This window comes from Lissotriton vulgaris, chromosome 11 (assembly GCF_964263255.1).
Source record: "Lissotriton vulgaris chromosome 11, aLisVul1.2, whole genome shotgun sequence".
Taxonomy (NCBI): domain Eukaryota; kingdom Metazoa; phylum Chordata; class Amphibia; order Caudata; family Salamandridae; genus Lissotriton; species Lissotriton vulgaris.
This window is the reverse complement of record NC_141699.1, coordinates 745,349,013-745,364,842: the sequence shown is the minus strand read 5'-3', so window position 1 is coordinate 745,364,842 and position 15,830 is coordinate 745,349,013. Positions and strand designations below refer to the sequence as shown.

General features: G+C 43.8%; 1 protein-coding gene across 3 annotated transcripts in view; it reads right to left on the bottom strand.

Moving 5' to 3' along the window:
* PPP2R3A (protein phosphatase 2 regulatory subunit B''alpha) overlaps positions 1 to 15,830 on the bottom strand; it is a 1,213,285-nt gene that overhangs the window by 113,454 nt on the left and 1,084,001 nt on the right. For all 3 annotated transcript variants that reach the window (XM_086943861.1, XM_086943862.1, XM_086943863.1), the window contains one exon: positions 8,178 to 8,252. In XM_086943861.1, the coding sequence (XP_086799987.1) occupies positions 8,178 to 8,252 (75 nt within the window). The remainder of the gene's footprint in view (positions 1 to 8,177; positions 8,253 to 15,830) is intronic.

Here is a 15,830-nt window from a genome sequence, read left to right as displayed (position 1 = left end):
CTCAACAAGAGGTTAGTGAAAACATCTAGGGCGAGTGGAGTCACATTTGTCCTTGAACTCTTCCAGCGTGAGAAATGTCCTCTTGGTATAGAGATGGCCCAACTTTGTCAACCTCGCTTTAGATAGTGTTTGTATCATTTTACTTTCTGCTGTAATTGGAAGAAAAGTAAAAATTTATTGTTTGCGAGTACAGATATGGCATTTTGGATCTCAGGGATAGCATTTTTCATGCCCACCATTTAGCCACCACTGTGACCAGATTGGATCTCAAAGATTTTTAAATGATATATTGCGTCTGTTCTCTCTCAAGTATGACGAAGGGGACTCACTTATCTACATGGTATCAAATCTAGCATGTTGACATTGCACCACTAGGTAATATAATTGATGTCAAGCACCTCAAACCATGCTCTTCAAAAAGAAGCATCATATTGTTCCAGCCTATCCATGGCTGTCTGCCTGCCCTGACAAGTCATGTCAAGACTGATCAAAGAATTTTGAAGAAAGCCTTATTTAGCAGCATCTTTGTGAATAAGGAGCAAAATTGGGGATAGCGGTAATCTTGTCAAACTACTAATCTGATGGGAGACCTATTCTACAACAGGGCTGTAATTTAATTTTACACTAGTGTCAGTGTCTCGGTGCAGTGCTGTCACCAAGTATTTAACAGATTCGTCTACCTGATTAATAAATAATTCGAGTTTGGTTTTGACTGTGGAATTTGTAAGGGGGAACAGCTCGGGGAACCACCAAACTTGATCACTTCCCTTATCATGGGGAGCAGTTATCTGATAGTTTTGAGATGAACAGTAGGATATAGTCAGAATTTATTGAGAGGAAGAGCCTTCCCAAGCAAAGTATAAATGTCTGTGCAGATGATACTCCTGTAAATGCTGAACCAGTGCATCCATAGCCACGAAAAGTAGGGACAACAGAGGACAACCCTGCCTCGCGCCCCTAGTTACTGGTAACAGATCTGATTTGAATCCATTTACACCCAAATTCTAGCTGCTGGTTTAGTGTAATGTAGTGCAATTAATTTCAGAAAGGGATCCCCTAGGCCATATGTGGTTATCAAAAAATGCCACTCCAAGGAGTAGAAGGCCTTCTCTGCACCTAGTAGAATTGCTGCTGCCTCTGGGGTTCAGATTATGCAGAACAGCAAATATTGTGCGTAGGTAAACCGATGTAGACTTATGAGGCACAAAACCCGATTAGCCGGGTGAGATCATGCCTTCCATAATCTAAGACAAGAGGTTTGCTATAACGTTCATCAGAATTTATTTCTCCAGGTTTAGTGATAGTGGGTGGTTTATTAGACACTGGTTAATATTTTTATCAAGTTTTGGAGTATCATGATTATAGCAGTTAATTGCGTCTTTGCGTAAACCCCAGTTTATGAACGGAACGGATTTACGAATTTAGTTTTAGTTAACATAGTCGATAATTATCGGATGCATTAAGTACACCAACATTCATAACATTTCGGCAGGTCAAACCTGCTGAAATTTATTAGGGGAATGTGCACGGTATTTGCTCTACCATGTGGATTTTGGGTGCGCCAAACATAAAAATCCGAAAGTTATTACCCAATAACTCGCAATAGGTGCTATTTGTTGCACCCGATAAATTACGAATACCAGGGTATCGTTATTTATCGGGTGCTGTAAATAGCACCTAAACTTGTAATCGGGGCCCTATGTTCTATTAGTGGGGGATCATGTGGATGTGTGTCTGGTATTTTATTGCTGTAAACTTGAGGTATTGTGTTTTCTGCCTGTTATGCACAAGCAACAGTGTATTGGCTGTATCATATTCAACCATTCTTTCAAACCCCCGCCCATCTCACCCACACTGATTCCCCACAACTGTCAGTGACAGAGTTCCCATTATATATAACAACAAAGCCTCTGGTTGAGGCCCGGAACCAGAATCAGTAGCTTGCCTTGTTTGCAACGTTTGCCCTTGGACATCAATGCTCCATGCTCCCCTTACCGCCACATTCACACCTCTGAAGAGGACCCCTATACTGTGTCTGTGTAAAAGACGTAGACGTGGACACACAAGGGCTATGGAGTGACAGATCTACATTATGTAGCCATCTTGTCTACGGTGTAAACACGCTGATTACTGATAAATTTTCCACTATGACCCAATACAACTTTTACATCCACAATAATGACTGATTTCAATACAAAATGGCCTCATGAATAAATTATTGATAAATCAGGGGGCGTGGCTGAGATGGCCAAGATGGTGGATGTCCTCTAGAGCACTCACTGTCCAGTGGGACTAAAATTAGCATGATACCTAGTTGCTGGTAGCTTTCTGGAAGCAAGGGGGCTGTGTAGAGAAACCCCCAGTGTGCACTCTATTTGGTGGTACCAGGAGACAGTGTGAGGAGGACACAGCGTGGCTGTGACCGCAAAGAGAGCTTGCCCTGGAGGCACAGCAGCTGCATGTGAGATGCAACTAGAGATACCAACAGTGCAAGGAGGCGGCACCCGGCTTCTAACCCCCGGAAGCAACAGGTTCGATTTTTCAAAATGAGCTGGGAGGCAGGCTAAGGGTGTGGTGCAGCCCTGCAGCAGTGAGCAGGGCTGGTGCTGGAAGGAGTAACAGAGGTAGGGGAATGTGAGACGGACCCATGGTGTTGTGCAGGCCCACAGCTACACACGTGGATGGCACCAGAACCTGGTCAAAGTAAAAGGCAGAAGGCATGGAGGAATAGATCCCCCAGGGCAGTAGAGCCCGTCGAATAGAGGGGGGAGAAGGTGTACCACATGAACTGGCTCAACTCTACCGAGAGGCCCCATCTAGCACTCGCACAAATTGAGATGGCTGCCTCCTGAGGCCTCGTGGCAGAGTAAGGATCTATCCCGGGAAGGCACCTTCGCTGCATAGGAGAGAGCTGTATCGGGTGCGGGTCGGGCCAAGAATACCATCTGCTAGGACGCTGCATAGGAGGGAGCTGTATCGGGAGCGGGTTGGGCCAGGAATACCGACTGCTAGGACACAACTTCTCAGAGAGTGATATTCAGAAAGTGGTCTGCCACGCATAGGATAGCAGTAACCTGTGCCTTCTTAAGTGCCCTGCAGAGACTGGACAGTGAAAGGCAACAATGGGACCATGAGGACTGAGAAGTCCTCCCCCACCCCCATACGCACTAGGTGCAAACAAAAAATTACAAATTCATATCAGGGACTAGCAAACTTGGGGGGAAGAGGAGACTGTTGCATGGTGCGTGCAGCCCTCAGGCCCCATGGCAAGCCTATTGGTCACCTAAGCTTGCACATCGTTGGAGACCAAGATTGGGGCAGTCGGGACAGATGTACCGCTCTTGCAGCTGGACCTCCGCAACACACTGGACGGAGTGATGGGGAGAAGTGTATACTCTGCCTCAACGAAGCGTGCCAAAGTTGGATCGCATTGTGTACTTGGGTTTTCGCCTCTGGGATAAGTCAAGCTGAATTTTTTACTGGCTGGCAATGATGTCAAAAAGAAAGAGTATAGTGGTCCCCTCCAGAGGAAATATTTTGGAGGCTGGAGAATTTGCAAACACATGCACAGATTTCTATCAGAATTTCTATGTGAGGTGGGAGAGACCACCGGAGGAGTCCTTTGCAGCATGGATTGCAGACTTGGCATTGTCAGCATCGGAGAGGAAAGACCTGAAGCAGTCTTTCACAGTAGAGGAACTAAAAGATGCCCTCCCTGATTTGGGTTCAGGCAAGACACTGGGGAGGTTCTCTATTGAATATTACTAGAAGTTCAGTAAGACCCTATTGCCACCCTTGCTGGTCATGTATACCGAGGTAGCGGCAAAGAGCCACTTACCTGAGAGACTAGACTGGGCAACAATAGTCGCTCTACAAAAGGTGGGACAGCCACCAAAGTGTGTACTTTTTACCGCCTGATCTCCCTCATTAAAAGCGAAGTTAAATTATAAACCAAAATGTTGGCGAATAGGCTACTCAGGGTTATACACCCGTAACAAAGCGGTTTTATGCTTCAGAGTAGCACCAGGCTATTGCATTTGTATGGTGAACATGGCAGTTGCATATCGAACCACCTGATAGACAAGTGCACATTCCTGCTCATAGATTTTGAGAAGGACTTCGACTCCATAGATTGGGATTTCCTTTGGGATGATCTGGGTCATATAGGATTCAGGCCTAAATTAATCTCCTACATACAGGTCCTCTACATTAACCCAAGTGTGCAGTTGTGAGTAAACAGAGTCCTATCACAGGCCTTCCAGATACAACAGTGCATCAAACAGAGTTTCCGTTATCCCCCCGTTATTTGATCTGGCAAAGAAACCACTGGCGTTATGGGTTAGATGCTAAGCACAGATGCGAGGGTTCCAGTGGAAAACCATACAGCGCTGTACACGGATGATGTGCTGCTGTATTTGACCCCATCTAGAATCCACAAGTCCACAGCTTCTCCAGGTGTTGGTATTGTATAGGCAGGCCTCTGGCCTGCAGGTTAATTGGACCAGGTCCCACTTGGTGCCCCTGAATGAGGACACAGGAGCAACAAACTGGCAGACCCAGATCCTGGTCTGCAAGCTGAGCTTCCACTATCATTCATTCATGTCTTGTTGCTGCCTCGCCTCCTGGGGACCCTTAAACTTGTCCCCTGGTCACCAGAATGCGAGGGCACCTTGAGAAGTGGGCACAGCTCCCTCTCAACATATTGGGTAGGGTTGTGATTTTTAAGACGCTGGTGCTACTGTGCTTTTTATACGTTCTTCAAATCTTCCCATATGCTATCTCTGAAAGGTGGTCTGAGGAAGTTCAGGCCAGGATGCGCTTCCTTCCAATGGGCCCACAAGGTCCCAAGCCCTGCATTTGGGAGGCTCACTTAATCCACATTCAACGGGGTACGACTGCTCTACTATTGGGCCTCACATCTGGTGGTTCTGAATGACTGGCTTAAGGGGGGCTGGGTGGTTCTAGCTTTCCATACTGAAATGGCTATTCTGGGGTGTGACAGCATCACAAGTATTCTATATAGTGTGCAGATTCCGCACTCCCTGCCAGAGATTTCCAGAGTGGTAATCCGGGTATTGAGGGCAGCGCATCATTGGACATGGTGGGGCAGGATAATCACTTGCATTCCCCTTAGGACGGAGTAGTTGGTTGGGACAGATGGGGAGACTCGAGGGTTTCAGTAGGTGGGATCTCACTGCCATCTCTACGCTGGGGGATGTATGGCAGGGTTCCTAAATTAGGTCCTTCCAGGACCTTCAAGCATACTTCTAATTTCACTATCTCCAATTTTATTTATGTCTAAAACTCCACTTTCTGAATAATTTTCAATCACTTCTAGAGTACACCCTCCAGGCTGACAACTTTTCTTTTCTTGGTGATTTTAACTTTAATTTAGAATCCAAAGTTGATAAAGACACAAAAACCCTCCTAGAAATTTACGCTTCATTAGGAGTCAAACAAGTCAACAAGGTAGCCACACACACAAAGCAGGACATAACCTAGATGGCCTCTTTACCAGTAATCCCCACATTACTGTTAAAACGTATTACCACTCCAAGCCAGTTGAGTCCAACACACGCTGATCCTGGAATAATTTAGACAAAAACACTGTACCCCAATTCTTGGCACATATTCAACCTATTCTCCCTCCAGACGGCAAGTCAGCATCCACTTACTACACGGACTGGCTTAGCTCCAACCTCCTTAAACTCGTTCCTCCCAATTCCTCTCACCACAACAGGAAGGATCCTTCTGCACCATGGTTTTCCGAAACATTTAGGCTAGAGAACGAAGCCTGCAGAAGGCAGGAAAGGAACTGGCACAAGCACTATGATGCCCAAGAAAAACATTCACATAAATTAGCTCTAGCCAAATATAAAAATCTCCTCATCAAAGAAAAAAGCAATTACTAGACGCAGATGATTGAAACTGCTTCCATCTTCACCAAGGAACTCTTTCAGGTGGTCACCAAGCTCACCTCCATCCCAAAGAACAACGTGGCCATACACAGCCAACAGTTCCTCAAGATCCTAGCCTTCACCTATAAAGACAAGATAAACCAAATCTTCAATAAATTGGATAACTCTTATCCTGTAGTCACCAATGACCAAATACTTCAGACAGATCAGGATTACCCTCTGCTTTCTGAATTTTCTCCCACCTCTCCTAATCAAGTGGCTTCCATCCTGATCGGGGCTAAATCAGGGTCCCTACACGAACTTTGCCCTCCCAGGATACTTAAGCTTGCACCAGAATTGTTTACCACCAACCTCTCAGCCATTTTTAATATAATGTTCTCCACTGTTGTGTTCTCTTTGGATGCAAGCAAGCTTCCATACTCCCTCTAATAAAAAAAAAAAATCTCCGCTCTACTGACCACATCACGAACTCCCCATCTCAAGTCTTACCCTCCCCGCAAAAATTGTGAAAAAAATCATAAACCAAGAACTCTCCAAATGTATTCAAGATAACCACCTACTGGACCCTACCCAGTTTGGGTTCAGACCAGGGCACAGCACAAAAACAGCCCTTATTAAAGCCACGAAGGAGATAAGGGCTGCCTTAAATAAAAGGGAATCTGCTGCCCTCATTCTCCTCAACCTATCCGCCACCTTAGATATGGTTGCTCATAAGAATCTGATCAACCACTTAAGTCAAAGACAAAGCTCTGTCCCAGCTGACCTCCTCCCTCTCAAACAGGACTCAAACATTGGCCTTGGGCCAAATTACATCCTTACCTTTTTCTTTGCCTTGCGGGTCGCACAGGGGTCCATGTTGAGCCCCACAGTTTTTTATATTTATTTCTCTGAACTGGTCCCTCTTATCAAAAGTTTTAACATAGGTCTTACCTCCTATGCTGACGACACCAAATTGGTAGTCACAGCTTTTAACAAGGATCCCTCTAGACCTTTATGATTCCAAGACTGCATAAGAGCAATCAGTCTTTGGATGAGCATACATTGTCTGAAACTCAATACTGGAAAAACTTAATTAGCATTATTTGGGAGTCTCTCTCCATTGTGGTCACCCGCCTGGTGGCGTGATGAGCTCGCCCCCCCCCCACCATACCTGTGACCAAAGCCAAAAACCTGGCTTCCGTATCGATGAAAAGCTTAATTTTGGATCTCAAATCTCTACAGTGCTTTCCTCTTCCTTTCACCCCAAGGATGATAAGGAAAATTCTCCCATCCATTCCTGATAAGACTAGGAAGAACGTGATCACGGCATTAATCCTCTCAAAATTGGACTACTGTAATGGCCTCTACATTAACTTGCAAGAAAAACATGTTAAAAGGCTTCAGTTAGTTCCTAACGCTGCAGCCGAAATGATACTTGACCTCCCGGTTTCTACTCGATGTCTCCTGGAATCCGGAAGCTGCTCTGACTCCTGGTCTGCAATCGGGTCAAATTTAAGGCCCTCCACATAGCTCATAAAGCCCTCTACCACTTAGGACCTGAATTCCTAAGGCACTCTTTTCAGTGGTACACACCCAACAGACTCCTTCGTTCTGCAAGCTCAGCATATTTAGGACCCCAGGGTCAGGAAAGCTAACTGGGGAGGTAGGAGCTTTGTTGCAAAGTACATCTAAGCTATAGAACAGCCTCCCTGCTCACATCAGAGCTATTCCACCCCTGTTTGCCTTTAGGAAAGAGCTAATTACTTGGATTTTCAACAATAAATCCAACTTCTGCATGCTTAAGTTTAGCCAGCCCCAAGACACCCTTGCGTATTTGCCGTCTTTACAAGTTATCTTACCATAACATAAAACAAAACTGAGACCAAACTCCAACAAAACTATTTCCAAGTACATGAGGACCCACTCTCGAGCCCCAACCGACTGTCATTGTAGTGCATTGTATTGCAATTGGATTTATAAAGAGCATCTGACCAAACTGCTTCTGAGGGGTAGTACACTTATCTAGGTTTTGTACAAAGAGTGCTCCCTGGAAACAACAGCTAACCAAGACAACTAAAAAGGAATGTGGAAATAAGGAATTGGTTGCCTGTGGCCAGGGATTGAACATGTTTTCAAAACAAAGTCTTTGTTTGGTCATTATTTGTGGAAAACTTTGACTGATGCATATCAGTAGAGGCAAAGGTGATAAAAACAACAGATAAATCCACAGATACATCTAAAATTCTGTATTCAGTGCCAACTTTCACATAAATGACATACCGTAGTAATATACCGTGAATGGAATTCTGGGGCGTCTTTGAGAAAAGTCAAGCCTGGGTGAGTGTCCACCACATCCTGAAGAAGAGAAATCAACACATCAAAGCAAAGCCATTCATGGTGCAGCAACAAAAAGAAGTCAATGTTAAGCGATCAAGTGGTACTATATGTAAACAGCTTCTCATTTATTTTCATACCAAAGGTATTTGTGAATATGCAGAATCATATTCAGGAATATTATAATAATAAAACGGCAAGACTAAGAATGTCGAAAGTCTTAATTTACCCGAAATATCTCTCATTAAGCACTTTTAAGAATAGCATCTCGTTATGTTACTGAATTACTATGTGTTTAAAAAAATATATATTTCCACTTTTGTGAGAGGTGCTTAAAGAGAGAAATGTAATTTGACATTTGCTCAACATCGTTTTTTATTAACTTTATTTGTATAATGTGCATGTGAGCAAAGAAGAGGAAACCAAATACCAATCAACTACCTCTGAGGGTTCTGAATTGATTGCACACAAATCTAAATTTACATGCAGTATGTAAGTCAAAGTGCCTTATTTTAAGTTCCACTGCAATCCCGATGGGTCTAATCAGGAAGATAAGATCCTCTGAATCCATGTGGTAAAGTATTACTTTAAACAGGTTAAATACTGAGCAAAATGTGGAAATCCCCACATGCTTTTCCCCCAAAATCCAGTAATATGTAATATTGCATCCCCCTGGTAGTTACCAATGAGCCTAGTATGTGTAATTCTGGGAGTAGAGTGGTGGAATGGGTAATACCAGGCAGAAAACCATCCAACTGATAAGGGCCTGTATAAATGTAAGGCCAAACAACCCTTGCTTTCTCTGATATTAGTTTCCTCAATATATCCAGGAATCTTGAGATCTGCATCAACCAATTTCTTTGACATTCCTAGAGCAAAGAAACATCAGTTTGGGCAATGTTAGTTGGCTCACGATGCGACCCAAATCTCTCTTATGCCTCCAAAAAGCTGTTAAGAGGAGAAGACAACTTACAATTTCAAAACAATTTAAAAGCTCACTTATTCCATATTTTAGCTGAGAAATGAAAATGAAGCCAGTAGCGACTCCCAAATCTATGCCTCCAGTTGCTGCATGTGAGAAATTGAGTTGTTGGCTGACTGGGGTGTGAGCCCTGCTCAAGCAACAGCACAATCCCATGCAGGTGAACCAAAAAAATAAATCACTAGATCAACCTGTGCTTAACCCTGGGCAGCTTGGCAGATAAAACAGTCAGGCTTAACCTAAAGGTGATGTGTAAAGCATTTATATAGCACACACATAGTAATAAAGTGAAAACAGAACACAAGAAAAATTATAAACCAATTTAGAAAAATTAAGTAAATTATTTAACACCAAAACAACAAAAATCAAATTTGTAGAAAAGACAATTTTTTAAAACTTTAAAGTGAAATCTAGCTCCTAAAAGATCAAAGCGCTAACCGTGGACATCTGGTCATACAAGATCGGGTCAAAGTCAAAAGTTAGCACATGAAAGAGTGTGGTTTGGCTACAAGAAGGGGATTGGGCCCGGTCCGCGCTTACCTTCAGACTTACAAAAATGTAGAAAGAAAAATGTCTGAGAAGGTAGACAAGGCAAGCCTGCAGGAGTGTCCGAGGAAGGAGCGTCGTCGTTGGATGGTCATGGTGCGAAGCCACGGTGAAGATTTTTACCTCTGGACTTAGTCGCTGAGATGTAATTTGAAAATCTCCAGCGAGATAAAGCAGAAAGCTGTAGCCGAAGACAGTTCCACGAAGTCGGATACCCCTTTGGTGAAGGGCCGCTGAAACAGATTTGCTGCAACAACGTAGCGGTGGAAGCTGTGAAGTCAATCCGACCAGTGATGTACCTCAGGCAGATATGTGAGCAGGCTTGTCCTGGTCTCCTCCTGGTTCTCAGAGCACTTTTTGGCTAAATTTTGTTTGTTCTTAGTTTTGGAAATTGGACATCTGGGCACCTTTAGCACGACAACCAAGGGTTTAGGAGCAGATCTAGACCTCTTGGGGATTGAGGACTCAGTCAGGCTGGGTCCAGCTGCCTGTTCAAGATGGTGGGAACCTGCTATAATCCTGTGACTGTGAACAGGATGCCAGCAAACTGGCCCTTGGCGTCACTTCTGGAAATCCTGGGTGCAGGTGCAGATGACGGGCTAAACAGCAAGGCTGGCCTCTGAGGGTTCAAGGCAGGCTATAGACAGCAAAGTAAATCTTTCAGGTACAGCAGCAGTCCGGCAGAGTGCACAGCAGGTTACAGCAGCCGGCAGCCCTCAGAGTCCTTCCACAGGTCCAGTAGTGAATTGAAGTGTGTGAAGGTCCTTTTTTATACCCAGGTGCCTGTCTCCTGGAAGGTGGGATAAGTTTCTGGAAAGGTTCTTTGAAGTGCATGGGATTCCCCGACTCCCCTGCCCTGGCTCCAAGCTGGCTGCAGTGACAATACAGGGTTCTTAGGCCTATTGTGAGGAGTCAGGACACAGTCTCTACAGGTGCAAGTGGTGCAGTGATCAGCTGAGCACCCCCATCTTGCCAGTTGATGGCACATTAAGTCACACCTAATCCCTCTATTGTGTGTTCTGTCTGGAATGAATTCATGAAGTCTGTCAGCTACACCTAGTCAGGTGAACCAAGACAGTCTGCAGGTACAAAGAGCTAAGGACAAGATGGCAACTTTCTAAAAGTGTATTTTTCAAACAAGATATAACTACCTCCTCTCAATTAGGAAATTCTGCTTATTAAATGGAAAAAGGAATCCCCAATGGTAACGTAAGGGAGGGGAAGGCCTCACAGTAGTGAAAAACCAATTTGGGAGTTTTTCAGTACTAGTACATAAAACTTAAAGGTATATACCCAGTCTTTTAATTACACAGCAACCTGCCCTATGGGCTACTTAGAGCTTACTTTACGGGTAATGTAAATGAAATAAAATGGAAGTTTAAGTGCTTGGCAGTGGGGTTAAATGTCAAGTCATCATGGCAATGTGACACTGCATTCAGGCTGCGATGGCAGGCACCGGACAAGTTTTAAGGTGCTACTCAAGTAGGAGACACAATACGTGCTGTAGGCCCACTAGTACCATTTAATTCACAGGCCCAGGTATATGGTATACAAATCTACAAGGGACTTTAAGATAAATCAAATGTGCCAAATAGGTATATGCCAATCAAACCATGTTTAGGGGATTGAGCATAATCACTTCAGCACTGGTTAGCAGTGGTAACACGCACAATGCCTTAAGGCCAACAAAAACTAATTCAGCAAAAAAGTGGAGGGTAAAGGCTAAAGGTTTGAGGGTGACCGTGCAGAGAGGGCCAGTTCTAACAGTACACGTCGGGTTATATACAGTACTCAGAATATCATAAACTACATTCAGTTCTTCAAACTTTTTTTTTGCGTATCTGATATAGAGTAAAATGAGCTACAAGAAGGACAGCTTTTCAAGAGGACAATTGTACTGCAGCAGAAGATTGTACTGCAGCAGAAGCATTTGAGATGATATGTGTAAAGCAATAATGTTTGTGGACGGTCTGGATCAAACAGACAGAAATAGTATGTGATGTGAAATGGGGTATGAACATGTCGTTAGAAGTGCACAAGACAACAGTTATTTTTTTATATTGCACTTATTTTACAATACACAGGCTTACAGTTTTACGCACAGAGAGATAAAGTGGTTTACACAGAATTACACAAGTGCTAATGTTAAGATTAGAAACTAAGTGTCTGGGATGGAAGTTAAGGACTTGGTCAAATCTACTCTCATTCTCACATCTGGAATGATCTTCTACCCAAAATGCCTGCTGCTTTAGCATAGAGGAAGGAGATAGAAATGTTCTAGTAGATTTACTGTCAAGGTATGCTCATGTACTTGCCCTCTGAATTCACCATGCCCTCTAAAAAACAGATACTCAGAGGCCACTGGACGTTAGGCACATTGATTATCAGGCATGCTAGATATTGTCACACTAGAAGATAAACTAGAATGAACAATATTTGTCTAGTAAAAATTTTATAAAAAGACTCTGTATGCCAAAGGCATCCAATTAAGTTCCAAGCAAGGGGTATCCACACAAGATGTTCAGGGTTTCTGTATAAAAGAAGTTTACATAAATTAATCTGAATACATATGACTTGACTTATTTGGAATTATCCTGAATTTATAGGTCAGAATGGGCTCTCCTGAACCGATTTAGGTAGTTATAAAACCTATATAGAAAGCTACAGTATTAGCAATAGCCGTGTTCTTCAGACAGTCTGAAGAACAAAATGATAAGGCATAATAGCGCGGTTGTTTAAGTTTTATCAGAAAGATACACCACATGGGGACTTGGTAATGACTGGCAGGCACAAAGTTCTAGTGCCTAAATGAAGAAAGATACCCTCTTCTGAAGTCTCACCCTGGAAGCGAAAAAGGAACAGAGAGGATTGATCACAGCCCCGAAGGCAAGTTTATTATAATTGCTTAATTTATAGCATCTGTAACAAAAAGTGTTCACAATTTTTGCTTAAGTAGAAATGTCAAGGAGTTGTATAACATTGGCTACATCTAATTCTTTCAGAATGAAATGTATTACCTTGATTCTTCAGTTTATAGAAGAAGTTCAATTGCATTGAGGTTTGGATAACCAACCCGTTACAGTAATAAGAGACATGCCTGCTCTAGAAGCGCATGCAGCAAGAACACAAGTTTTGATGGGCCTCTGAATATCAGAACCGCAAGTACACATTCGACTAGGAACACTAGTAACAATTGTTACTAGGCGTAAAGAGCATCTCTAACTTAAAAGAAACCTTGTGTAGGGATGTTAAAAAGCTCTAGGCGTGTGAAGTAACTTAATGGACCCTGAGAGCTCTGGCGTCTAGAGCATATGTGAGACATACACGCAGTATGTTCCTTTCAAGTGCAAGGTACAGAAGCTATGCTATCACTTGCCAGTGGTCTTTTGTGCTTTCAGTATTTGAATGGAAAATGAAGTAAAATTTATAACCCAAAAACTATTAGGATCCTACTATAGATTTATCAGGAAAACTGAAGTACCATGTTCAGTACTGTGACATTGGCTTTAGGATTGGAATGGCAACATATGAAAACAAGCATTGGGCATAGACAATAGGTCTCGCCTTTTGGCTTTCCAAGTGTTTAGCCATGCAGCACATTATCCTGAGTGAAAGGCCAATAGGTCCAAGCAACCTGAGACTTGTAGATTCAGAATGGAAGATGAGCGAGTAGGCTGCTGAGGGGGGGGGGGAGCGATACTGACAAGAGTTAGCTGCTGTAATGTGTGTCCTCCATTACCAGTAACAACAAAGTAAACTGTTTTTGTATGAGGTCAGCAATCACTCACATCACCTGTGTGGAATTCTGACCCTCTGCTCCTTATAAAACTGCTTAGACTCAGTGATTTTTGAATATGTTGTGCATCGAATTGTGACGCCAGAGGATTTACAGTCTGGCGCTTCTGAGACAGACGCCACAGGCAGTTGCAGAGCTGTCAAAGAAGCGCAAAACACGACTTTTCTAATCTTTTTGTGTCTTAATCTGTGCATTCGGTTGTGTTCAGCAGTTGGAATGTTCTAGTCTGGATTCGTATGACAGACATGTGTAATGTTTCTAATCAAAAGTGGAACAGTTGGGAAATGTTGGGGGTGAGAAGTGTTGTGTCCACGATGTGAGCATCACGCAGCACAATTACTCGCAGGACACAGGTCGGTGCACTCACGATTATTTATTTATATATTACATGCAGCTGGTTACACACACGTCTTCCCCCGTGGTCGTCCTGGTCGAATCTGTCCTCTTCCTGTCCCCCTGACCGGATGTGGTGTCCGGTGACCTGGTCACCTCCCTCATGACCCACAGGGTCCTAGTGTCCTCGGTCCCTACTCGTCAGGTCACCACATCTCCCCCTTTGTTGCAAACAAATGTTCATGATGCTGTTTCCGAGAGAGAGATAGAGAGAGAGAGAGAGAGAGAGAGATAGAGAGATAGAGAGATAGAGAGAGCGAGAGAGAGAGTTGTCCTCCATCTGCTCTCAAGTTGTCAGCCGCTCTTTCTCTTTGTCGTTGCTCTCTCCTCTTAGCCTTGTTTCTGTTCTTCCGTTGTCCTCCTTCTGCTCCCTTTTTGCCAGCCTCTCGTCGTCCTGATCGTTGTTCTCTGCCCTTCGTTTTGCTTCTTGCTCCTTTCTTTCGGCAGCCGCCCTTTGTTGTTTTTGTTCCCTCAATGATTCTTTTTTGTTCTCTTCCTCTTTCTTTGTTCCCTGAGTCTTCTCTTTGCTTGCTCTCAGCATGTCTGTTGTCTTTTTTATATGTCATCGTTATAAGGCCCATCGTTTGGGCTGTGCTGTTGCTCATCAGGCATGGCCCTGGGACATCGCCTTGTAGAACATGAATGTCCTCCTTGTTTATTTTGTCCTTGTACCTCAGTTTCTCTGTGAACTTTCCCAAATTTGTTACTTGTTTCCTTGCCCCCCAGGTAAAAACCTTTACCTGGGACGCTCTCAGTGTCGGCTTTACTTCCATTCTCTAATACTCCGATACACACATGACGTTGCATGTTGCACCACTGTCCAGTACAAGGTCTGTTTCATGCGCTCCTACTCTTATCTTTGCATAGTCCGTCTTTCCTCTGGTGTTTCTGTCTGCGGGCTGTGTTGTTTCCCCTGCTTCTTCTTCTTCGCTCCGCTCAGTGTGCCCCTCCGACATGTGGTATAGTCTTTCCACTTTCTCTTCTTCCTCCTCTTCGCCTGACCCTCGCAATGAACTTCTCCTTTCGTTGTCGACATACCTGACATATCTTTTTGTTGATTCTTGTTGTCTTCCTGTTCTCCCATTGTCGTCTCTGAATTGTGCACCTTGGCACATACTGGCGTAGTGATTTCTTCCACCACACCTTCTGCACGTCTGGCCAAATGCTGGGCATGGACCTCTGTGTGGAAATTCCATTCCGCACTTGTAGCATGTTCCTTCATGTCTTCTCCTCTCTTTTTGTTCCCTCCAGTCATTCTTCCATCGGTCTGTGCAGTATCTGTTTGTCGTAAAGTGTGCGTTTTCGATTTCAACACTCTTCCCTCTTTCCATTTCCTTGGCATGTTCCGTTGCTCTCGCCTCTGCTCTCGCTAGTGACAGGATGTTCTCCAATGAGGTCGGTTCCTTGAGTATTCTTGCTCTGAATCCTGTGTCGCGACAGCCTTCTATGATCCGTAGCCTTATTGCTTGCTCGTTATCAAATTTATCAAACTCACAATGTGTCACCAATTTTCTCAGCCTTGTCGCGAAGTCGTCTAGTGTTTCACCGACTTGTTGACATGCAATGGTTAAAGTATATCGTTCGAAGTCAATGTTTCGTTGTGGGTCGAATTTGGCTGTTAGACATTTCTTTAGTTGTTTATATGTTTTTGTTTCTTCGGTAGGCAGTGTCACCAGGAGTTCTTCAACGTCATCCCCTGCTAAGTTCAACAGCAATCCTAGTTTCTTTCCATCTGCTACATCTGTATTTTCTACATATCTTTCAAACCGTCTGATCCACTTTTCCCACCTTATTCCTGTTTGTGGCTCCGATAGGTTGAATGGTAGTGGTCTCCTGTACTGTGCGCTGGGCTTTGGATCTGCCATTTTTTTCTTCTTCCTTT